We start from the raw sequence: 25,247 nt of genomic DNA, 5'->3' as shown, positions 1-25,247 counted from the left end.
CGTCCTACCAGCTCTGCAGTACTGCTTCCCTGAGCTGAACTCCTTCAACACTCTGCATGACTGCATTTAAGTTGACGCAACGCAAAAACAGACTTTTCATAAACATTATTTGCAAACACCCATTAACTGTTTAACAGTATAGAAATACAACTGGCAGGTGGCCCATTGCAAAATCCCATGGGCTTCAGAGGAAGTGGAAAACTCTGGGGTCACAGGAAGCTATGCAGCTGGTCTTCTAAACGTTCATACAACAATACAACAACGTTATGTGTTCCTAAGGACCTTCAGAAAGAAAAACATAATAAACTAACTAAACTGCAGTTTAACCCTTATGCTGTGTTTGAGACAGTTTTCTATTTTTGGTGTTCCCATCCAAAATTGGGTAGCCCAATGTAAGTGTTTATGAAGCAGTCCTAAAACACAGACTATTGCTGGATGTTGTTGTACTTCCAACTTAAATCCTACTCTTTGTAACAAGTTAGACATTTCTTTCTGGAATTTATCATCTACAGATCTGTCTTGTCACAGCACAGGTGTACAAAATTTGAATAAAACACGTAACTCATTCATTGTATGTGTTCAGATGCATAATATGAGGGATGTCATAAAACCTTTCAGTAATCAGAGAAACTATACTTAGCCTACAATATGTAAAAGTTGTAAATGGATCAATTTTCACCGGAACACAACCCGAGGGTTATATTACAAGAGTTGAGAAAACATTTGGAAACGGCTTCTGTGGGACATTCCTTAAGACTCACTGTTCCTTGGGGAGGTTGTGCTGGGCCCCCATTGCCTTTGTGTTTGTTTACTGGCATTTTGGGTGGTGGGCACTGGGTGCCAGAGCGGGCAGGGGACCATGAAAGAGCGGTCCATTGTGGGAGGTAGACACAGAGGTATCTCACACAGGGGACCCACACAGGAGATGGGGATTCACTCGAGGGTCGGGGAAGAGATCACTGTTACAGGGGAACAATGGCAGGTTTTCACAGTAGCACCAGCCATTAGCAAGCCTGGACTTGCAGGAAATCGCTCGCCAGACAAGGTTCAAACTTGTTTCCATTGGCTGGGAAAAATGTCCCCACATGGCTTGTGCTGCCAAGAGTCGTTTCTTGAACTTTCTTTAACGTGCCAGCGGCTACACCCCCGCACTTTAGACACAAGACTCACAACTGAGTTTTTCTCTGCAGCAGAAAACCTGCAGCAAGGCCAGGCACCAGTCATCTGCTTAAAGCCGATGGAGCAGCATTGTTAGCGTGCGCACATCTATTGAGGAGAGGGAATGCACCTTAAATAAATATTTTCAGATGTTTGCTGCCTGAGCTAGGGGGTGTGGTGGCGCAGTGGGTTTGGCTGGGTCTTGCCTTCTGGCGGGTCTGGGGTTTGAGCCCTGCTGGGGGTGCCTTGTGACAGACTGACGTCACGTCCTGGGTGCGTCCCCTCCCCCTCCAGCCTTATGCCCTGTGTTGCCACATTAGACTCCAGTTCACTGTGACCCCCCCATGGGACAAGTGGATTCAGTTAATGTGTGTGTGTGCTGCCAAGCTAGGCTTTGCTAGGCCTTGTTGTCAGAGCCACTGGCTCTTGATTCCATCAGACAAGCTCAGGGAAGCAGTTTCTCTGTGATTGCTGGGTGAATCAACTGTAAATGTCCTTATTGGTGAAAAAAATGGCATTAAGTCAGTCTCAGTGAGGCAGAAAGAGGCAGGACAGTGACAGCCCCTTGACTCAATCTCATCTCCTTCTTCCCCAGCTCCCGCTTACCTCCAGCAACAGTGCCCTTATCCCCATCTGCACCGTGTCCCTGTTAACGGCTGATTTCATAAGGGCTGGCTCCTTTCTTCAGTCCTTTATCTGCACTTTAATGAGCACCTCTTTGTCTCAAGTTAAAGCAGAAACAATCAATTTTTGCAATTTCATCATGTTCAGGAAAATTCTCACATACTTTTGCTTGGATCACAACAAAAGACAGTTTACATGTGTTGTTGTATCACTGTGATCACAGTGACCTGAAGACTCAGGTCAAGAATGTGACAAACAGCAGAAGTGTCTCCCTGCAGACAGGAGAATGTGCAGAAATTGTCTGGCTAAGTGACATGTGGTTAACGCAGTGGTATGTTTATTAGGAAGGCAGTGTGTAAAGAAAGCTGCTCGACTGGAAGGGCCCAGGCATCTGGTGTGAATGGAGACAGTGGAGGTCTGTAGAGAAGTGGGTGTCCAACAGTGAAGACTATCCTGAAGACAAAAAACAACCAAAATGCAAAAAAACCATCATAAGGAGCATTTGCAAAACTGGCACTGGGGCAGTTCCAAGGTTACAAGTAAGGTGCAGTAGCTATGGTTCAAGATAAACACAAACATAAAAAAGTTAACTCAAATACTGTAACAAAATATACATAAGTCTATGTAAATCTGTTCAGTTTTGATAATATTGCTTGTCAGTAAACTAAAACAGTTCTCAAATCACGGTGAAAGTCGCACAGAAGAACCAAGAAATGCAAGAGCTCATCACAAATCACAAATTTAATATGAATTTAAATCTCATATGGATATTTAAATACCTATAGTTATGCGTAATGGTAAGTATTGCCGATTTAACGAGGAGTAAGTCGCACACACAGATTAAAAAAATGCGGTAAATGTACACAGGCGTAGCGTAGAGTTTGGCGTTCGCTCGTGGCGGCAAACTGGCGCTCTAGTACTCGACGCCCTTTGGAGTGTTTTCATTTGTCTGTGTTTCGACACTACTGTACATTAAGAGGACCGAACTTCACGGCTTCGATTAACTACAGCATCACGTGCTCAACCAATAACAATTATTTTTGTAGCACAACAGAAAATAAACTGTGAGAAATCGCACCGCTCCTGCGCACGAGGCTGAGCCAGTGTCCGCGCGCGAACCGCCAAGAAACGAGCGCCATCATTTGCGCGGGAATCCGGGATCAACTGTCCCGGCAGAGCGAAGGACGGGCGCCCGTACCCTGCTCTGACGTTCTTTCTTCCCCCCCAAAACATAAGTACGGTGCTGTGCTCATTCGGCTGCTCGGCAAAACCTGAAATACAGGACCCACCTTCAAGCACAGACTGCAAAAGAACATTAACCGCTTACTAATGTGTCACACACAGGCTACTACTGTGCCTTGTGCTGTTGCAATTCGCAGCGTCCACTAGACCCCTTTAATACATTCCCTTGACGTGTCAGTCTACAGTGTGCACGTTTCAGTGGAAGAGACATGTCAATAAATGCAAAAGCATGTGTAATTATAATACGTACATACAAATATCACTTGTGCTGTTTGTAGGGGGGGCAGCTTCACGGAGCTCTACAAGCAGAAAATTTTGTGAAGAAACGTTCACCAGATTCTAGAAACATCTATGTAATATGTATTTCCATTAGCAAAACATGAAAAGTGCTTATTTTTCAGTGGTGTGTCTGTTGCAATCATTGTTCTGTTGCAAAATCACTGAAACTCGCCTAGCCCTTGGAACAGGATGACTCACGTAGATGGATGAAAAAGTAAACTTTTCCTCTTAAAGGCTAAAGAAACTCCAAAAGGTTTAAACAAAGAGGATTTGTAATTATTGCAGTGCTATTCTATATCAAGAGGAACGTAATTATTGGTTGTTGCTGTACATCGTCCCTGAGATACCGCAGTGCCACAAGTTACTCAAACCGCTCATTAGTTGTGTCACCTAAGCCGCTTTAGTTCTAATAATTAATAAACTGGTACATCTTACCACACAAACTCTACATTGTGACGTATAAATAACTCAGCTGTACTGTACTGCATTTTCTGGTATCAGGCAATCTACATTAATGATCACTACTCATTAGTGCATGCAACAACTTAATAACAGTCAAAAGCTGCAATAACATCGCATTTAGAAAACTTTCAGAATCTGTCCAGTTTTATTTTCCTTGGTGCATTTTTGCGACAAAAGTGTACATAAGAAAATCCTCCAGTGAGAATAATACTAAACAGCCTCATTTAGCACAGAAAAAAAATCTGAAAGCAATTCCTTGACAGTTTACTAGGTACAATGAAATATTTTAGCACATTTAAGAAATTAACATCCATTTAAGTCTTTAATAGATAGTAGTGAGGGGGTGTGTGGTGGCGCAGTGGGTTTAGCCAGGTCCTGCTCTCCGGTGGGGCTGAGGTTCGAGTCCTGCTTGGGGTGCCTTATGACAGACTGGCATCCTGTCCCGGGTGTGTCCCCTTCCCCTCCAGCCTTGTGCCCCGTGTTGCCAAGTTAGGCTCCGGTTCGCTCTGACCCCCGCTCAGGACAAGTGTGTGTTGTAATGCAACACAACAATCTTGGATAAACTGAAGAAAGTTTTGCAGTTAACTTACAAAAACAATGGAGTGGCACAGCGAGTAGCATGGCTGTCTCAGCACCTGGGTGGTGCGATAGGATGTGGGTTCGATCCCTGTTCAGTCTTTGTGGCGTTTGCATGTTCTCGACAGAGTGTGTGTGTGTGTGTGTGTGTGTGTGTGTGTTCCACTGATGTATGGATGAGTGATCGGTTGTAAGTAGCATATCTAACAGTGCAAGTCACCACGGTAAATAAGGTGTGTGGGCTGGTAATGCTACATAGAGCTCATTGGAAGTTGCTTTACAGGAAAGCGTCTTAAATTTGAATGTTATCCATTTTGTGTTGAAAGTAATGAAATTTCCATGTGTTGATGGGGGGCAGGATTCCAGGGATAAGAATTAACCCTTTGTTATGTGTCCTGTCTAAGATGTATAGCGTTTGCATTTTTATGTCCCTTGATAGTAGTGCTATTCTATGTGCTTAGTTATGTGAGGTAGTTTGCTTGGTTTTGTTAATTAACAGCTGAGTATAATCACTGTAACAATGAAAGCTAACTTAATATTTATGAGTAATGTCCACATCTCCCAGCATTTATATAGAAAAGCACTAAACTGTTACACAAACAGGTAACTGACAGTTTAGTTTTCAAATATACACCAAAAAAAAAAAAAAAAAAAAAAGTCAGGATCAAACTTAAGTTCCATATGCAGTGCTTTTTTACAATAATCCAATGAAAAAGAAAATGTTCATAGAAATCAGTTCTTGGATTAAATCACACATATGAATAGGTCTAGTTAAAATCCTTTTCCATCCAAGACTGACAGGTTTAGACCTGTGTCTGGAAATCTGTCCCAAAAGTGAGGTTTTAAATTTTAGCAATCACATTTTAATATTTTTTCATAGAATATGGGAATCCTTCATAATCTTCAAAATGAATTTTATCCAGAACATAAAGTCTTTTCTATTAAATATTATAGAGATTACCTGAAATTTCTAAGAACGGGAACATTTTTGCTCTTTTATTTACTTTCATTATTCATTTTTCACAAGGTCTATAAGTGACTTTTGTATCTTCAATGGAAATGAAACTACAACAAATGGATTCTCCTGCCTGACAATTAACTTGGTTATTTTCACATTCTAGGAACTTCCACTCCCTAACTGTCCAGTCAAATGAGTTTCCAGAACATTCCCCAAGTTAAAGGGCTCTTCTGTCTCAAAGCACAGCACAGCCGATGAATGCTTGACCACCTGTTTCCTAGGAGGTGACATTTGCTGATCGAAGTTCCAGTGATGCAGAAACATTTTTGTTTACCTTTTGAGTAGGCAGGTACATCCCTTTTCTTTGGTGCTTTATCTTCCATCGGCCTTTTCTATTCTTTGCATTTCAGTCAAAGTGGACAGAACAAAAAGATTTTGTCTCACGTTAGCAGTGAGAAAATTGTGATATTCATATTGCCCTTTCCTGTCATTTACATTAAAACAACTAAATCCACTAAAATATAATTACATCTATGAATGTGTTTTAGTACAAAATTATTCACGCTGCATTTTAAATAGGATGTGTATAAAAACAGGTTTGTGACTTACAGCTCAACCAAAACTGGTAGTTTTTGCTAGAACAACAGTCTTAAATATTGAACTGGCAGCAGGTTAGACTGCTTAGATCAATCAGTAAAGTAATCCACACTGTGCCATGGTAAACCGTGCATCTCAAAACTTTATCTCGAACGGTCACGTTATTGTTAAATTTCACACAGCACACTTTCAGAGTGTTGATGTGAAATGATAAAGCTGTTCGTGGTCCTGACAAGCAGTAGGAAACACAGGTTCAGTCCACCAAATACCTCAGTGTTTTCACTTGGACGTCCGCAATACAGAGTTACGGAAAGGCAGCCGTCAGCCATCATCAGGAGAGCGGCACACTTTCGTACTCCCCGTGGTCCGAGTCCTCCAGGTCCATCCCCGGCACCAGGCTGTAATACTCTGTGCTCTGTGCGAGGTAGGCCTTCTCCCGATTGGTCGAGTCCTGCATCACCTCAGTGACGCTCACCGTGTCGAGGTCGGCCTTGCCGTCCTCTGCCCCCTCTGCCTCAAGCCCAGGGTCTGCAGGGGGCTCCTTGAGAGAGGCTGGGGCGAGGGAGCCCTCGGAACCCACCTGCACTTCCACTTCCTCGTAGAGATCCCGGCTGCTGCCCAACAAGGCAGAGGAGGGCCGTAGCATCAACTGGTTCTTCAAGAGAGCATCTTTCCCGCCCTCAGCGGGCTGCTCGGCTTGGTGATGCTTGGGGGTATGTCGCCGGTCACGTTCTGCCCCTCTGGGGCCACTTGCTGGAGGGGATTGCAAGGGCTGTTTGGTAATGTTGAATTTGCCCTCCTTCCTCTTCCGCTTCCTGCCACAGCAACAGTACAGCACCAGAGCCAGGAAGATCAGTAAAGGCAACAGGACGCAGAGGGCAGTCAGGCCAGGTGACCAGCAAACCTTGCTGGGCAGCACAGACCACAGTACCTGACCGGCAAGGCTCCTGGGCGAGGAACACGTTGGGTTTCCCACCTGCCAGTCAGTGCTGTTTGCTAAGGAAAACAGGTGGCGCTGTCCCTCCAACCCCTGCATCAGGACACAAGAGCACTCCCAGGGGTTGTTTGACAGATCCAGCCTCTTCAGTCTCATCTGGAAGATGGAGTTTGGGAGGGTGGAGAGCTGGTTGGAGTCCAAGAGAAGCTGCTGGAGGAGAGCAGAGCCTTGCAGGAAGTCCTCAGGCAGCCTCTCCAGTAGGTTCCAACCCAGGTCCAGCAACCTCAAGTGCGAAGCATTGCGCAGGAAGCCCACCGGCACCGCCCTCAGCCTGTTGGCCCCCAGGTAGACCTCCCGCAAATGAGGCGGTGACGCCGTGTCGCCCAACACCTGGCTGATGTTACAGAATGACAGATCCAGGATTTCCAGGTCCCTCATGGCAACAAACATGGTCCACGTCACACTTTCGAAGGAAGAGCCAGAGTAGTTGAGGCAGCAGGTCCCAGGAGGGGCCGCTGAGGGCAGCTGGGTCAAAACTGTAGCCGGAGGACACTTGCACCCGTCAGCTTTCCCATCCATCACAGACACACGGCACAGCATCAGGAAGAGGCACAGAAGAGCAGCTCCTAAAGGGCAAAGAAGCACGACATAAAACCAGAGAATCACTATGTAGTGACAAGTTAGTGACCTGTAGGCCAAAACGATGGCCGTGGATCTGCATCAAGACGGCGGTGAGCTTTCTGTGGCATTTACAGAGACCTCTGCCTCCGCACAGTCTCCAGATACCTGCAATTAGTAACCTCACCAAAGGTGTCAACAGACCTTGGTGCCTAGCAACCTCACACAGGTTCCCGGGCAGCGGTGCCAAGCTTGGGGCAGTTATCATGGCAACGCTGAGAGACCGGGGTCAGGGCTTTCCCACCTGTCTGTCACAGGCCCCCGCAGTGCAGGGGAAGCAGTGACATTGTGTGCAGCACAGCACAACTGCAGAGAGGCCTGATGGGTTTGACTGCCGGCCCAGCAGCTACCAGGTCCTCAAGCCATCGATGATCACACAACAGTATAGCACTTTCATTCAGTTTCAACACCAGCCCCTGGCAGCATCACCTCCTGTGACTGCAGGCTTCATAGACTGTTAAACGGTTTCACACTATCCCTCTACCGCTCCCCCATTCATTGTTCTGCCAACCGCTTCTTACTGTAAACTATGGTTATGGCACCTTTTCACAAAGCTCTTTAAATAGCTTGCGGTCTTTGTGGTTTTTTCCCCTTCTGCATTTAACAGTATCCTTGTCGCACCTGTGAATGCATTATGATTATATAAATACTAAGCTAAGATGAAGTGAACATCTATCGAGCATATAGCTTCTTAATTAAATGATAGGCCTAGAAGTCAATGTAGTTTACAGATGAGACTGGAAATATTACTAACTGTATCAGTAGCTCTTATACGAGAGTTCTTTGCATATTGCACTGCAACGTATTTGGATATTGTATTGCTCGTTCATTTCCTTCACGTATACCAAAATTTGCATTCATATTTCATTATTTTCTCTCAAGCTCATGCAAGGTGTAAATGTTCATGCACCGTGACTTTATGGTTATGCCCAGATAAGCCTTTACACAGTAGCTACTCCTGTATTGTACGTAAATGCTTGTTTACCTTTTTTAATAAAAAAAGAAAAAAAGTAGGAAGGTGATCAGGATTAGTCTATCCTGAATTTTATGCACCTACTCATGCAATAAAGATCGGTGCATAATGGGGAAAGAAACAAACTAGGTTTACTTAATCACACATCTGCAACTATTTATCTTTCTCCTAATGTAATGCACAAATTGTATTTCTCTGAGGTTTACATCACTTTGGAGAAAAGCATCTGCTAAATGAATACATGTAAATGTAAATTTTGCGGCCCTATGGACACAAGTAAACCAGAGAGGGAAGGTAAAGACGGAGATCAACAATAAAAACACCATCAGTCCGTCCGGTAAAACGTACGGTAGGGTTTTCTCCGAACAGTGCTAGAAAAATTGGAGAGTGAGCTCCTGATTAAGTTCAGGAAATGTACGATTAAAATGCAGCGATGAATAGTACGGCACACAACAGAAATACAGCATTAACAGCGATAGTTCTGCAATTAGTGACAAGATAAAATTGTGTTGGATCCCAGAGAAAAGGAACCGATGCAGTAAAATCGTGGTAAATATGTTGACAGCGTACAGGGAGAAAACATGACCGGGACCCTGAGCAAACTGGCAAACGCTGTTTGGGCTCACCAAGCAACGACGCCGTCTCACGTGAGGAGGAGGTGAAACCCTTTCGAAGCCGACCCGCAAGGGTAAATGCGGTCCGTTTGTAACCATGGTTTCCACGATCCTGCTCCATGTAAACGAACAGCTCACGAAACAAAGAGGGACTATTGACTCGTACACAAATAAACGGTGCGAGTCTGAGAGAAGCCGAGCGGACGGCAGCTCAAGGTTTGAAACGCGACGCCGAAGCCAGGATGAGGTCGGGCCGCCCTCCCCCCGCCGGCAGGCCGCTTCCACTGACTTCCATCTAGGGCAAAACTTGGGCATCCACAGCGGAATGTGGGGGGCGCTCCAGACAGCGCAGGAGGTCCACAGAGACACTGGCCCAGGAAGCACCATTGCTACATATCCACACTCATCCACACACCATCAACGCTCCAACAGCCCATCAACGCACCACCTGCGCTCCCTCAGCACCGACTTCCAGCTCAGAGTGTAGCTGTAACCACCGACGTTGGTGAGCACGGTCTCTAAAGGAAGGAAGGAAAGAACAAAGAATACACCTTTCCTCGCTACACAGCCCTTATCTAACGCACCCCTCGCGTGGACGTCTCAAGGAAACGGCAGCAGCACGAGGGTTTCTTTTTCACGTTTTATAAGAGGAGCAACGGAATCGAAGAAGCAGCGGAATGTGGAGCCCTGCTTATGGACCTGAACCTCTTCCAGTGTGGAGCAAACCTTCTGAAGCACCTAGATGTGTCGCAGTCCCATGGTGCCGTTTGCTCCGTTGCTTAAAAAAATACTGTGCCTTGGCAACTGAGAAAAGGGTGCGACACAATAAGGCTGATAAAAGAAGTTACATGTCTGAAAATAGTGTTATCTGATGTGGCTACTGATCATACTTGAATGAAAGACTTCACACCCATGTGCTGCTGCTGAAGGCTGAGCTCCAAGTCTCAGGCAGCGCACAACCTCAGGCTCTATTTGCTCAAGTCTCACAAAAACAGACATACAGTGCTTTTTATGCATAAGGAATAACAATAAATCTAAAAAAAAAAAAAAAAAACAGGGCAGCGCAGTGGCAAAGAGTGTAATGCTGTCGCTTCACACAGCGTGGGTAGTGTGAGAGAATGTGGATTCAATCCCCGTTCAGTCTGTGTGAAGTTTTCATGTTCTCCCTGTGTCTCTGTGGGGTTTCCCCAGGTCCTCTGGTTTCCTCCCTACAGTTCGGGTATGTGGGAATCGGTACGTCTAAATTGCCCTTAGTGTGTGTGTGGCCTTCCTGTGATGGACTGGCGTACCGCCTGAGGTGTACTCCCCTCAGCCCAATGCTTCCGTGACTCACACACTATGGGGAACCTGAACGACACGTCTTTGGACTGTGGACTGGATCGCTGCAACTCAGACAAGTAATGATTGAAACTGGATGGATGGAAGATGATCTAAAAATGCTTCCGTCATGGTCTAGTTTACAAGTTGGCACTGCGGCATGGTGGCACAGCAAGTAGCGTTGCTGTCTCACAGTGCCTGGGTGGTGTGAGAAGACATGGGTTTGATCACCGCTCAGTCTATGTGGGATACCTGTGTGCTCTGGTTTCCTCCCACAGTCCAAAGACATGCTCTTCAGGTTCACCCATAGTATGTGAGTGACAGAGAGAGTGTGTTCCACTGATGTATGGATGAGCAACCCAGTGTAAGTAGTGTATCTAGCAGTGTAAGTCTTTGGGTGCTCTGGTTTCCTCCCACACTCCAAAGACATGCTGTTCAGGTCCCCCCATAGTGTGTGAGTGACAGAGAGAGTGTGTTCCACTGATGTATGGATGAGTGACCCAGTTTAAGTAGTGTGTCTAGCAGTGCAAGTCACCGCGGTGAATAAGGTGTGTGGGCTGGTAACACTACATATAGTTCATTGAAAGTCGCTTTGGAGTAAAGCATCTGCTAAGTGAATAAATGTAAGTGATTTAGATGTTGCTATTGGCTATGGCCTTTTTGAGGTTTCTCATCTGTTAGACGCTATGGTATTAAATTGGGTTTCACCACTTTTTATAAATCTTTAAATTTATACCATGAATGTTTCAGGAAGAGGTTGTTTTGCCCAAATGGGCTGGTTTCAGTTAGCGTGGGAACGGTTCATTCATTTCAGTTCTACTGTAAAAAGAGTGCCGGAAAGTCGCGTTCTGAGCCAGATGATGTACTGTTTTTACTCCGTTCTCACAGGACCAGAACATGGGGAAAGCGAAAATATCAACAAAGGATGCAGTTTGGAGAGAAAATCTGGAGCATGTTGCTAATGCAGGTGCATCTTTGAAACACTAACAAAAATGTAAGCAGCTTCCTCAGGAAGGACTAGATTTATAAATAATAACGAAGTAATAAGGCCAAATGGGAATGAACGTAGAATGAGGGGCACATGGGTTGAGGGGGGCATCCTACAAGTTGTCCAACACAGTGCAAGGATATCAGGAGGAGGCCAGGCATGTTTTACCTCTGAAATGTTAAGTCCTAATAAAGCATTTCAAAATTATCAACGTGTGGAAGTTGTACAATAAGAGACAAGCTGAGGGACTGTGGAGACAGAGAAAAGTGACCCCTTGATAATTCTTCCTGCTGAATCCCTACAAAGGCTCTACTTCTCCTTCCACAGATGGAAGCCAGTTCTCAGATTGGTTATCATTCCTATTCATGACCCTCTACCCAACATCCACCCTTTTCGGAACTTTCAAAAATAACAAATTCAGGAGTGAGTTACTTTGTTTTTTCTTTCTTAAATCTCACTGTCCAGACAGTAAATCATTTTTATTGCGTTCTGACATTAACACTTCTATTTCCGCACTAAGGTTCATTAAATTCATCTCTGAAAATAACATGCCATCAGTTTAAAAAAATTACTTTTTTATTTAAAAAAAAAAAAAAAAAAAAAAAATATTCTCACAGGCAAGTTGAACCCACATCCCTGAAAGCACATCTGTGTGACCACATGAGCACCTGATCGTGTTCCTCCGAACCCCACACGAGTGGAGAGTCTATTCGGAGAGCCGGTGTGGAGTCCGAGCCCACGATCAGTCCACGCACACACTTTTCTCAGCAGGTGAGACCTCAAAACACACACACACACAAAGCGCTACGACCGAACCAGTCCCTCCTGGAAGGGATTTACACTATTTACCTACCTTGTGCTGCCATGACTCTCACCTGGCTGCTCGCTCCCCACGCAGGTGATCTGCGTCTCGAGGCGTTCAGCGCAAACACCCCACGCCTCGAGATTCGAAATCACAGCCCCGCCCTCCAGCCTGCTCCGGGGGGGGGGGGTTGGTTGGAGTTGGTTGTGTGGCGGAGCTCAGACGCAACACGCGAGGAATGTGTGAGTTGGACCTCCGACCTCCGCGTGTCAGCGCCGTTTTCACACATTGATAACAAGATACGACATAAATAACAAGTAAAAAGTACCACAATAATGAATAACAAGAAACAAAAGAATAACACGAAAAGAAACCCTCTGAGCGGTGAAAGTTTTGAGTAGAAAACAAACGTATTATTCCACTTCTGTTTCTCATTACAAAATGGTAAAAATCCACATGTAACATCTATACATAAATTCTGATTTTTGAAAAGTCGTACAAAGCATTGATGAAGTTTAGCTGCTTCATATTTGTATATTAACAGACTATTATTTTTTGATTTATTAGTCCTATAAAGTTAGTGAAAGTAGTAGGTTTATTGTTGGGGGAGAGCTAATAGTGTAGTGTTAGCGCTACTGCCTTTCAACCGGTTGCAGGTTTGATTCCCAGCTTGAGCAAAAAGACACCTCCCTTAAATTGCTCCAGTTAAATTATCCAGGGGCATAAACAGATAAGTAATTGTAAGTCGCTTTGGAGAAAAGCGTCAGCTCAATGAATAGCTGTAAATTTTAATCATATAGTGCAATGATTGAGACATCTTGAGAAGCCGACATTAATAAATAGTGTCTGAAGGTCCAGGTCGCGTTGGACTGAGTTGTGTTTTACGGCGGACAATAGCGCCACCCAGTGGTTCTTTACTGCAAACGCTTTCTCAGCGACGCTTGAAATGACGCTGCTCTGCTTTATATTACTTCTGTTTAGGTCTAAAATGATTTTACCGTTTCCTTTTGAAGGCGCGTGCTTACTCTTTTTCAGCTACATTTAAAATTTTTATATCGGGTATGAAATTAAAAATATGTGAAAGAATTAAGCCTGAGCATACTGATCATTTTAGAATATGCGTTAGGCTTAGCGTTACGCTGTAATAAAATAAACGTTGACAGTGTTTTGGAAATTTAAAATATTGAACATATTCTGAGAATGCTAATTAAAGTTTAAAATAAATTGCAAGTTTTAGGAAAAATAACTGATGTTTCAAAATATAAAAGTTTAAAAATACTGAATGACGAAGAGCGCGTCTGCGACAGAATACCTGTGTAAACTGGTGTAAATTTTGAAATTTGTACAAATGAGTATGAATCTGAAAATACAATGACTAAAGACTGACAGTATGAAAACTGAGCTTGATATTTACTCAGTGAGGTTTGAAAATACTGACAGGATTGGAAATGTTTATTAGGGAATATTTTGAGGGATTGTTCATTGACTGTAATTAAGTAACAATCGAATTCTGAGACTATAAAGTGAAGATAATAAGGAGGCTCTGCCGACTCGCACGTGGCTTTCGGGGGGGGCGTTACGGTTACGGTTATCCCTTTACACGCAGGTCTTTATTAGAGGGTGGGAGGAACTCGCGTGAACATGCAAACTCCACAGAGGCTAAGGTGAATTCGAACCCACAGCCTACCAGCTGTGAGGTACCAGCGCTACCCGCTCTGCGCCACCGTGCGATGGAAAGCTAAGTATGTATTTTGAAAATATAGTGGAAGTTTTGGTTTTAGCTTTTAGAATATTCTAAGTTTGAAAATACACAATGAAATTATCTGAGAGTTTTGTTTGAGGTTTGGGAAAGCTGGTCGAAATTTAAGAATGTTAGAACCCATGAGGCGTGATTAAATTTGGATACACTATATTCACATATGATATATATGTCGACTATGTTCACATGCGATGTGATGTATGTCAAAATATCCACTTATCAGTTGTTCCGATAAAATTCTCTCTCAGTAATCAATAATTTCGAATTATTCAAAATCATTTTCGAATTCCATTCAGTATTTACCATTTTTAAAGCTCATTTAATATTTTCAGTTCATCCTAAATCTTCCAGTGAAAACCCAGGTCTCGAACCCAAACCATTTTGGCCCATAACTTCATTCAATGCTCCAGGCTATAACCCATATTGCACTTAGACTGCTCTGTGTTTCCAAGCACTCGTGTTACTGTACTCCTTTAGTACAAGTAGAGATCCTTAAAGATTGCTCCTGTTCTACTTTTACACAGCAGTTGGGCTCAGAGGTTGCATTACTGCCCATACCATTGAGCAAGGTATGTACAGTAAATTGCTCCAGTAAAAATCACTCGGCAAAGTGGAAAAAATGGAAGTTCACCGGAAAGCTGTGATTCGCACTACTTTCCGCTAGATGGCAGCATTTGCAAGAATAGACACTTTCTCCTTGTACTTTGTGTCAGGTTTACATTTTTTTCCACTTATTTTTTTTTAACCTTTCATATTAATAGAAAGTACACAGTTTTATTCCAGAATGCAAGTGTAGGCACACTTTTGCCATTACTTGGTCTGAAAAACATAAGTTATATTGCATTCGAACAAGGGATAGTTTGTACCTACTGGCTGTAGACAGATGATAGTCTAGAGGTTGGTGTTGCTCGCTTTGGCTTTTAGGGTTGCAGGTTCAAACACCACCTACTGCTCTAGTTCCATTACCTTAAATTCCTCCACCTATATAACTGTAGGTTGCTTTAGAGAAAAGCATAATTTGAACAAGTCATTGTAATGCTGGAGTTTGGATACAACTGAGCTCATGTTGACCCAAGTGTAATGAATTTGAACACCGTGCATAAGGAATGATACTTCTGCATAAATTCCTATCGGTTTCTAACATTTACAATCAAATACGTGCATTGAGACATTTTCCAAGAGAGATCTCTGGTTTTTGGAAACATGATTCATAAGACGAAGAATGAGGTGTAAAATGTCTGGTACCGCAAGCATAATACAATACTGCACAAAATGAGCGGAACCGATTGATGTTTTTGAATAGGAATTTATTTAAAACATGAACATATATGAACAATTTAGAATAAATGTTTTAAACAAACTGTACATTTTTTACACTTTGTTTTTGAACCTTGACCAACATGACTGAGTAGCAGTAATTGTTTCCTAAAACCACAGACTTCCAATTTCAGCTCTGCAAAAACAAAAACTGTATTCAAAAATAAAAGTGTTACAACAACGGAATGCAAACACATCTTTCTTCATCGACAAAAACACAGCAAAATGATAAACTTTCAGTACGTACACATGCAGTAGTTCCAAAAGCAATGGGAAGACTGGAAGAGGGGCGAAAGGAGAGTAACATTGCTGGCATGTGAAAACAAAGTGAGAAAACAAGGCTTTTCCTCTGGAGACCATGAATATGTGTAACCCTGGACCCTTACTGGGCCTCATGTCTCTGTGTACACCGAGGACATCTGGTTCAGGCAGCGGTCGAAGCTGCCGACCTGGAAGAAGACGCTCTCCTCGGGGCTCGGGGAGAACTCCTGGATGTCCTGAACCATGTTGAAGCCTGTGAAGGTTGTGACAAGGAGCAGCGTCATCCGAGTAGTTGAATTTGAACATGTACTCTTTTTACAGAATGAGTTCATTTGTAAAAATAAAATTCAGTTTCTCTCACTTTTTCAAGCTATTTCAATACTTCTTACATTTTGCGTCGTTATTTTAACAGTATCTTGTTGCTTTCGCCAGTTGAGACTTGTTGCTGTTTTTATCCGTTTTGTTATTTTTTCATTTACACTTGAAAGACTGCACTCCTGATTTCCAGGAGGGATCCATTAAATGACAAAAGTAACTGTAAACTTCCAAAACATGAAACGCAGGAGTCCACATTTGATTTTTTTTTTTTAAAATTTTTAAAATTGTTTTACCATCGCCCCATGTTTGGCTGCATACGCTCACTGTTTTCACCGTGGGCTCTACGCTGTGGTCCACAGGCTGCCACCGTCCACCCATGTATCTCACCCTAGACTACATATCGCACCCAGGTCACGAAGAACAAAGGTACATTTGCTAGATGTACAACAGCGATGCAGGCCCACTCTGCGTGATGCAATATTCAGAACAAACTGAAACTCTGATCCTCTGAAAGCACGACAAGCAGAACCTGTGCAGCTGTCGTGGGATACATGGGGGGGAGCAACAACCGACCCAACCAGAACCATTCTGCCCAATGCAGATCTCATATATGTGAGTAACACATGGTATATATACACACACACACACACATTTTCAGAACCGCTTGTCCCATACGGGGTCACGGGGAACCGGAGCCTACCCGGTAACACAGGGCGTAAGGCCGGAGGGGGAGGGGACATACCCAGGACGGGACGCCAGTCCATCGCAAGGCACCCCAAGCGGGACTCGAACCCCAGACCCACCGGAAAGCAGGACTGTGGTCCAACCCACTGCGCCACTGCACCCCCTATGGTATATATATTGTTTTCTTTTTTTTTAAAAAAAAAGGCCTCAACTTTGAATTTTAATACTGATTTTCTTGGATACATGGAGATCCGGGGACACTCAGGTATAGGAACAACTCCCCTAACCTGCAGAAGAGCTGGTGGAGATGGATACGGGATACCCATTCTGCCGATGCGGATTGAAAGAGTGGGAGTCCCCAGATAAATGGAGTTCGCTGACAGACTGTTCCATTCTGTAATTGTCTCCGTAATGGAAGCAGCTCTGAAAGCTGCCTTGGTAACCTGGGGAGGAAGATGGAAGGGACAGAGAGAGACACAGAGATATGAAAAGAAATGATTGGAAACCACGAATAAGTGGCCACTAGGGCTAATATATCATTTTCAAATATTTACACACAGCAAAATTGAAGACGCAGCGGTCTTCACACACAAACTCTGGTCATATTCAAATTCGCTTTCCACATTCGGAAGAGCTGAGTAAAGATCCCTGTCGTCACACGTGCTCCAGTTTGAGAAGGATGTTCACGCACTGTAGGGCTTCTCTGGCCATAACTTGTGCCGCTCAGGCACGGCTGAGGTGCTGTCGCAGGTGTGAGTGGGACATGCAGTGAGGAATGAAGGATCTGCACATGAGTATGGGACTCGGTTCCTTCTCAGATGAATGCAGTCCAGTCTGGGGAAGCCTTCTCCTGTAAACAGGAGTATGGGGGTTCAGCCGAGTTTGGGGAAGCGTGCTCTTGTACACATTAGCAAGAACGTCTATTCCTTTGCTGCTGAGGGTAATGGCAGTAATGGCAGTCAAAATGATGTAAATCTAAAAAGTACAAATAAACAAAGAAAATGCATACAAATAAACGAGAAACTCTTGAAAAAAACATTGCCGAATTTCGTAATCAACAGTTAAAACTATGTTATGTTGCTTTCTAATAGAGAACATGGAGAGAAACTTAGTTTGTGTTCCAGCCATTGTAGGTGTTACCGGGGCAACCGAAGGCCTGTGCAGTCGCGTGGAGATGTGAGGGGATGTTTATTTTGCAGTGTCGTGAGGCAGGGCAGGCACGTGAAAAACAGTTTCCACTGCCGCACATCACCCCCCCCCCCGCCGACCCCCCACCCCCCCACACACGGCTTAAAAGCACTGGGCCACTGCCAAGCTCTGTTGCAAAACCCAACCCTCGGAGTCCAGGCTTAGCGGTTACGAAAGCCCCCTGTAGCCCTAATGTTGGCCCAGAGGTCCCCAGCCTGTGTTGTATCTGTGTGTATGCGTTTCATGTGTGTGCACGCCTTTGCTGTCCAGGAAACACACCACCCTGCGGTGAAGGCCTGCATTGTCAGCACCTGTATCCACACGGAGAGCGGCCTTATGGACCAGGAAAGCATGACAACGGTCACGAGACTGTAAGGGAAACAGAGAGACCTACTCTGGGGCCATAGATTAATACATCATACACATCATCTCTATAAAGCGCAGATGATCTAATGAGGGATCTTTTTTTTTTTACAAGTAACACGATAGCATTCTTTAATATCTTGAATATCCCTCCCAGAGAGCTGCCAGAAATGTAATATTCTTATTATGAGATAAGCACCTCTTAGCTTATTTTGTCCACATTACGATCTTTCAACACAAGCGCAGAGTGTGAGAACGCATTCATGCATCACGGTTCTGTGTGTACGTGCATCTTCGCGACCCTCGGTGAAGATCGACATCTTCGCAAGAGGTCACTGGGTAGCTCTCATGCAGACAGCCTGACTCTGGCGCACATTTCGGTGGCTCCTACTGCAGGAGCGCCCTATTTCCCTCCTCTGATCTGATGCGGCAAGATCCTTTTCACATGCAAACGTTTACAAAGACCCTCGATACGGGTTGGGGGGGATCCGCATTAAATGCTAACAGGAACAGGTTGAAGCCATTACCCTGATTCGACCCATGTGCATTCACAATAGGAATAACACGGCAAACACAATCATAAACGGTTAATAAAATAACAATAGGCTACTTTGTGGAGGCCCACTTGCGTAACTGAGGGCTCGGTGACAGGGTCTGTAATAGCGGTTAGCCGAGGTTCTGCCAGGGAGACAGAACGGGACGGAGCCTCGAGCGGAAGTTTCCTCCGTGCGTTACGAGTCTGCACAGGACGCTGGCCGCCGCAAAGAGCCGTCTTTCAAAAGCGTTACAAAACGGTCTTCATTGATACAGGAAACCCCAGCCCCTAATGCCTTAAACACTGCTTCCTCTTTTCAGTATGAATACTCACATTTTAATGTGGTTTGTGTGAGCTCCAAAGATATAATTTGAGTTGAAAGCCATTTCTTTCTAACAGGGTTCTCCTGCCTTGGCCATCTGGGGGGGGGGCGGAGGTGCTCTATTTCATGTAGTTTAATATATCACCTTAAACGGTCCGTTCCTTGGCTACCGGGACCACCTGTCAACTACTGACAATTCAAGAAGTTACTTGTTGAACTTAACCGGAGCATTTTATTAACAACACCAGAATTACATTCAGATGTCCTTCGCCCCCAATGCTCCAAAAATCCACGTAAATAGCAGTGATGAACAGGTGGCTCCAATCTTGCTGAACTTTGTCTGAAGATGCAGTGTGATGTGGACCAACGCGTCCCTGTTGGCCAGGAGAGACGCACTTCTTAACTAACATGTGAAATGTTCTGCACAATAATTCTGCAGTGTTCATCAACAACACCAGCGCTTCATATGTAGATCCTTCGCGTTTTCCAGTATGGTGGATTCAGATTTTTTTGAGCAGTTCTACTATTTCATTCAGGAATTGTAATGGGAATACATTGAGCACTGCACACGTCAAGCACTCTGCTATATTCCAGCGCACTCTACGTATCCTGACAATAACCTGCCTTGCACTAGTCATCCAATTAAAGAACTACGGTAGAAAATGAAGATTGCTATTATTACTTTATCGGATATTAACAAGCGGCATAGTGGTGCAGCAGGTAGGCCTGGTGCCACGCAGTCCCTGGGATGTGGGCTTGAATTGAGACAGCCGGTAGCGTAGCGGTTAGATTTGCTGCCTTTGGCTCCAAAGGTGGCAGGTTTGATCATCACCTCTGGCTGTAGTACCCTTGAGCAAAGTACTTACCCTAAATCGCTCCAGTAAAATTACCCAGCTGTGTAAATGGGTAAATAATTGTAAGCTTGTAACTGTAATAATTGTAACCTTAACACTGTAAGTTGCTTTGGTGAAAAACTCAATGAATAAATACAATGTAAATGACTCCAGCTTGGGTGGTGTGGAATTTGGGTTTATTCCAGGTGCTCTGGTTTCCAGCCATGGTACAATGATATGATATTTAGGTGAACTGGTGACTAAATTGTCTTTACTATGTACAGTGTATGTGTGAGTGATTTAGTGTGTTATTGTCCTTTGTTACACTGGTATCCTATCCAGGATGTACCCTGCCTCATTCGCTATGCTTCGAGGTTCCAGGACAACCAGAACCCTGCACTGAACAAGTGGTTGTATGATAATGAATGGATGAATTAAAAGATAACATTTGCAAGATCCAGTGTGAAACAGCCCAGCAAACAATCAGAATATATGAAAAATCCACGTGGAAATGAAATTTATATTTTGACAGCATTTAAAATACTCAAGTACAGTCATTTCTGCTATTATACATTTTAATCATGACATTTGTATATAACACGTTAAATAAATAGAACACAGTTTACAGAACATAAATTTTGGTGAGACTAATGTAATCCCATTCCAAAAATGTCTTCACAATTCAAATTCAGCACTTGAGAAGCTGGATGTTATAAAGAGCTTTGAAAGAAACCAAAGAGCAAAGAGTCAAAGGCTATATATTCTTTTGTAATTTTCACTTGATTTATGATATATTTGCAACAGATTATGTTTTTCGTAGGTTTTGCACTATTTTCTAATTTAAATTTGGGTGTGCTTTGAGTTTTCAGTAGAGGGGTGATTACTGTAATTAATCTGTTCTGCCCCAACCCAATTTTTTCCATTGAAACATTATTTTTATATGATGTTTCATAGGACTACGCTCATCGCGGTATAGCAGAACTGACTGTACGGCTTTAATGCTTGCTTGTAGACCTTTCCCAGAGCGACGCCCCATTTTCCCGCTACCTTCGTGTGCGGGTGGGTCGTGGAAGTGGGCGTAGGCTTTGTGGTGGGCAGGGAGGTGCTGCTGCTCAACTGGGGAGCCGTGTTTATCCAAGGGCTGCGGAGGAGGTCCCGAGGTCCTGATGGACCCGATCCCTGGGGACAGGATGGGGGCTCCCAGCCTGGTAGAGAGATGAAGAGGTGGGTTGTGATGAGGCGGAGGAGAAGATTAATTCAGCACTCAGTGGGGACACTGACAGCTTTGCCTCCTCGCCAGAACAGCTGAAAAGTCGGTTCTGCGGACATCACAATATGGATCAGACATGCAATTAAATCTTCTTTCTTCTTCTGGATTCTGCTGTTTTACTTACCACATAAAATTATCATATTTTGTATCTCACATTCCACATCTCACAGGGAAAAAACAGAAAATCACGACAAAATGGATCAGTTGTTCTTCTATGAAAACATTTATGTTAGGGATCTGGATTTCTTCCCTAAGGCAGTAAATTCCCACAGCTCCTCCACTCACACTCATTCAGTCTTTTTGCACACAGTGTCAGCACCCTCCGTGGGATACCATACTGAGGTACTGTCACACTCTGCAAGAATCACCATGGGATGCTACACTAGTGCATTGTCACACTCTGCTAGTACTATTATGGGATAATACACCAATCAGCCAAAACATCAAAACCCCATGCCTAATATAATGTAGGTTCCCCTCGTGCCACCAAAACTGCTCTGACCCGTCAAGGCGTGGACTCCACAAGACCTCTGAAGGTGTCCTGTGGTATCTGGCACCAAGACGTTAGCAGCAGATCCTGTAAGACCTGTAAGTTACCTCCATGGATCGGACTTGTTTTTCCCAGCACATCCCACAGACGCTCGATTGGATTGAGATCTGGGGAATTTAGAGGCCAAGTCAATACCTTGAACTCTTTGTCACGTTCCTCAAAACATTCCTGAACAATTTTTGCAGTGTGGCAGGGCGCATTAACCTACTGAAAGAGGTCATTGCCATCAGGGAATAGCATTGCCATAAAGGGGTGTACATTGTCTGCAACAATCTTTAGGTAGGTGGTATGTGTCAAAGTAAAGTCCACATGAATGCTAGCACCCAAGCTTTCCCAACAGAACATTGCCCAGAGCATCCCACTGCCTCCGCTGGCTTGCCTTCTTCCCATAGTTCATTCTGCTGCCATCTCTTCCAGGTAAACAATGCACACACACTCGGCCGTCCACATGATCTAAAAGAAAACGTGATTCATCAGACCAGCCCACCTTCTTCTATTGCTCCATGGTCCAGTTCTGATGCCCACGTGCCCATTGTAGGCACTTTTGGCGGTGGACAGGGGTCAACATGGGCACTCTGACCGGTCTGCGGCTATGTAGCCCCATACACAGCACGCTGTGATGCACTGTGTGTTCTGACACCTTTCTATCATGGCCAGCATTAAGGTTCTCAGCAATTTGTGCTACAGTAGCTCTTCTGTAGGATCAGACCAGACAGGCTAGCCTTCGCTACTCACATGCATCAGTGAGCCTTGGGTGCCCGTGACCCTGTTGCCGTTTCACCGGTTGTCCTTCTTTGGACCACTTTCAGTAGGTACTAACCACTGCATACCGGGAACATCATACTAGAGCACCATACTAGCACACCATATTAGAGTACTCACACTCTGCTAGTACTACTATGGAATACTGTTGTGGGCCACTGTCACACTCTGCTAGGGTCATTCTGGGATACCATACCATACCATACCAAACCATACCATACCATACCATACCATAGTCTCACACAGAGTAAATATTACTAAGCTGTCATCTACTATCACAAGCTTGATTTTTTCAAGCAAGAAATATGTATTTTCAAAGTTTGCTCTTAATTCTACGTGCATCATGTACAAGCCAGAGAAATTCAAAGAAATTCAAAAAAGTGCCATTATAAAGTACAACTCATGGTGGAAAACAAAGAAACACTTTTCTGATCAGCGATCTGGGTACTTTGAATAATCTCTCTCGCATCAGACACTTGTGGCTGAGTAACTTGCATTACACACACACACATATTCTGAACCACATTAATTAGAAATAAACACAAACTGATGAAATCTGTTAAATATCAGCTACATTGTTCTGCATTGATCTAATGCGTCTAGCAGAATTTTGTATTGTTCCTTTGATGGAAAAAATCTAGTATCGTAACTCTTAAGAACTTGCACTATGCCAATGTTAAATATAAAAAAACAGGTCCCTGTTTTATTAATAAAAGCAAATACTGTAACTGAAAACAGTGATTTTATGTATTAAGCACTTCTTTGAACAATTCTACATTAAAGCAATTTCTAGTTTATAAAAATATTCAAACTGGAAAAAGTTTTCCAAACGTCTTTGAAGCTAAAGGTTTTGCTAGATGACGCATAAGCAATGCACGCAGACTCATGTGGTTTTCGAAGCTCACACTGCGCTCCAGCAGACAAAGACATCATTCATTTCCTCACACAAGTAAGATAACCTCGCAGCCTTCGTTGGCATATTATAGCTCGTTCGAAACGCTGCTTCGAAACCACAGAGAACGTGTGACTTGCAGCACCTTGCACTGAAACTGTGTCGTGGAGAAGGGCTGTCAAAAGGGATGGCATTCTGGGAGAGCGAACAGGTACTGGCACTCCAGTTTCAGCCTTTGAAAGGGTGCACATCGGCGTCATATGTGAGGCGGAGACCCTCTAAGGACCCGAACGGGGACTTCCGTTAAGGGGTTCTGGTTTCGTTCGTCAACAAACTGGTTCACGTCAGCAGGGTCAAGCTGCCTTGTGCAGACCCAGAGATCCAGGCCTTTCTCCACGAGGGCTCTTATCTTACACTTGCCACATCAAAAGATTATAATTTGAGTAAAACATTCCACAATTCATAGGGAAAACAAAACAAAAACAAAACAAACTGTGATGAAGCAATTTTATGTCTTTAAAGAAGATACATTATGACTAACAGATGGGAGCTTGTGGCATCAGAGGAGAATTATAAAGCTGAGGTTTTGCACAGTGATCTCTGTTACAGAATGGTTGCTTAGCTTTAATATTTGCTTCGTGAACATAATCATTTTTTTCCTCTCAGTTTTATTATTGTTGTTTTAAGCCCCATGACACCGTTTGGAAAGACTATTACTAATCCAAGTCAAATCTGTCAGCATTTGAGTGGTAGTCACAATTTCAATTAGATTTCTAAGCCTTAGCGGAAACTTCAGCTATATTGGAAACACACATTATACAAATTGACCTTGAACATTTTGAGGCAAGTTTCAACTTTCAAAAAAAAAAAGAAAAAAAAGAAAGTGGCACTCGATAATTTTACTACGTAAAACCGACAGCAGCTAAATGCTAAAACTGTCACGGCGTCACGGTGACATTACAGCGGCGTTGTGTTCGCCGGCCAGTCCTAGCTCTGACTCCGTGTCCCTGCAAGTGTGGCTAATCCTGCTGCTGCTGGCGGGGGCCCCGAGCCCGCTGCCATGTATTTCTGCGGAGAGCTGAGGGCCTCCGGGGAGCTGCTGTCAGCACAAACTCAGGAAACAGTTATACTGTTCATATTTTTACAACTAGCCTCTATATGCAGCTAAAGTGAATCATAAGCTAATCACTGCCAGCTGCCCCGCACCGAAGCAGTAGGAATGAGTGGAATCTTTCATATGCAATATAAATCCTGGTCGAGGTATTTACCTAGCTGATCATCTTCATGTTTTACAGCCCTGTTCCAACCTAGTCCCACTGACAAGCAGCTTTTGGTGCTGTCCCCTGCGAGGGGTTTGACGGCTGGCTCGGTGTGCCAGAGCTGGTGTGCGGAGGCAGTCAGAAACCTCTGCTGCCGCAAGGGGGTGGGTTTGAGAGCCCACCGCGCAAGTGCCTTGAGGGCCATTAACCTGGAGCTTACATATGTGCTCCAGCCCTCTGAATTTAATGAGAGGGGCCATTTTGCTTCACTCAAACAGCCCCTCGTGCATCTCCCGTCGGTTTCAACCTGACATCTACGGACAGTGAGCAGAGACACTGATTAAGGTGCAGCGGAAGCCTTCTGTATCTGTATGACTGCAGACACTCTGCCTCTTTTAAAGAACGTGACATGAACCAGTACTACAGGAAAAAAAACAGTGTATAAAAAACATGCTGTCTTCAATACTAAAAGGTATCGCACAATACCCCTTGCTTTAGCTTCAAGTGTGTTTCAGTGCAACACTGTGGCCTACTGATGAGGGCACTAAAAGGGACCTGCTGTCGTGTCCTTGATCATGCCACTGTAATATACCTGCGATGTTCCAGCAAAACCCAGCTGCATTAACAGGCAACGGAAGGTGCAAGTCATAAACGCTGGAATCTGCCCTGCGCGAGGGGTTCTGGTAAGCTCATATTATGTCAGCAACGAAGCGCTGCTCCGTCCGCTCC

General features: G+C 44.2%; 2 protein-coding genes across 3 annotated transcripts in view; both read right to left on the bottom strand.

The window, feature by feature from the left end:
• Positions 1-2,091: 2,091 nt before the first annotated feature.
• LOC108934970 (leucine-rich repeat, immunoglobulin-like domain and transmembrane domain-containing protein 2) lies at positions 2,092-12,318 on the bottom strand. 2 transcript variants are annotated; one of them, XM_018753217.2, is made up of 4 exons: positions 12,257-12,318; positions 6,166-7,459; positions 5,634-5,696; positions 2,092-2,235 (listed from the first exon to the last, which is right to left on the bottom strand). In XM_018753217.2, exons 1-2 carry the CDS (start codon positions 12,267-12,269, stop codon positions 6,228-6,230), a joined length of 1,245 nt encoding a protein of 414 aa, XP_018608733.2. In that variant the 5' UTR covers positions 12,270-12,318; the 3' UTR covers positions 2,092-2,235; positions 5,634-5,696; positions 6,166-6,227. The 2 variants fall into 2 exon arrangements, with proteins under 2 accessions (XP_018608733.2, XP_018608732.2); XM_018753216.2 differs by lacking the exon at positions 2,092-2,235 and having other exon boundaries at positions 5,341-5,696.
• A 2,982-nt stretch (positions 12,319-15,300) lies between these two features.
• glis1a (GLIS family zinc finger 1a) overlaps positions 15,301-25,247 on the bottom strand; it is a 91,880-nt gene continuing 81,933 nt past the window's right edge. Inside the window, exons 9-11 of the mRNA XM_029250042.1 lie at positions 20,833-20,990; positions 16,832-16,987; positions 15,301-15,795 (exon numbers count right to left, since the gene is read on the bottom strand). Of these exons, the coding sequence (XP_029105875.1) occupies positions 15,674-15,795; positions 16,832-16,987; positions 20,833-20,990 (436 nt within the window). The 3' untranslated portion in view covers positions 15,301-15,673. The remainder of the gene's footprint in view (positions 15,796-16,831; positions 16,988-20,832; positions 20,991-25,247) is intronic.

This window comes from Scleropages formosus, chromosome 3, assembly GCF_900964775.1.
Source record: "Scleropages formosus chromosome 3, fSclFor1.1, whole genome shotgun sequence".
NCBI classification, from domain to species: domain Eukaryota; kingdom Metazoa; phylum Chordata; class Actinopteri; order Osteoglossiformes; family Osteoglossidae; genus Scleropages; species Scleropages formosus.
The sequence above is the reverse complement of the archived record's forward strand: the minus strand, read 5'-3'. Positions and strand labels throughout refer to the sequence as shown.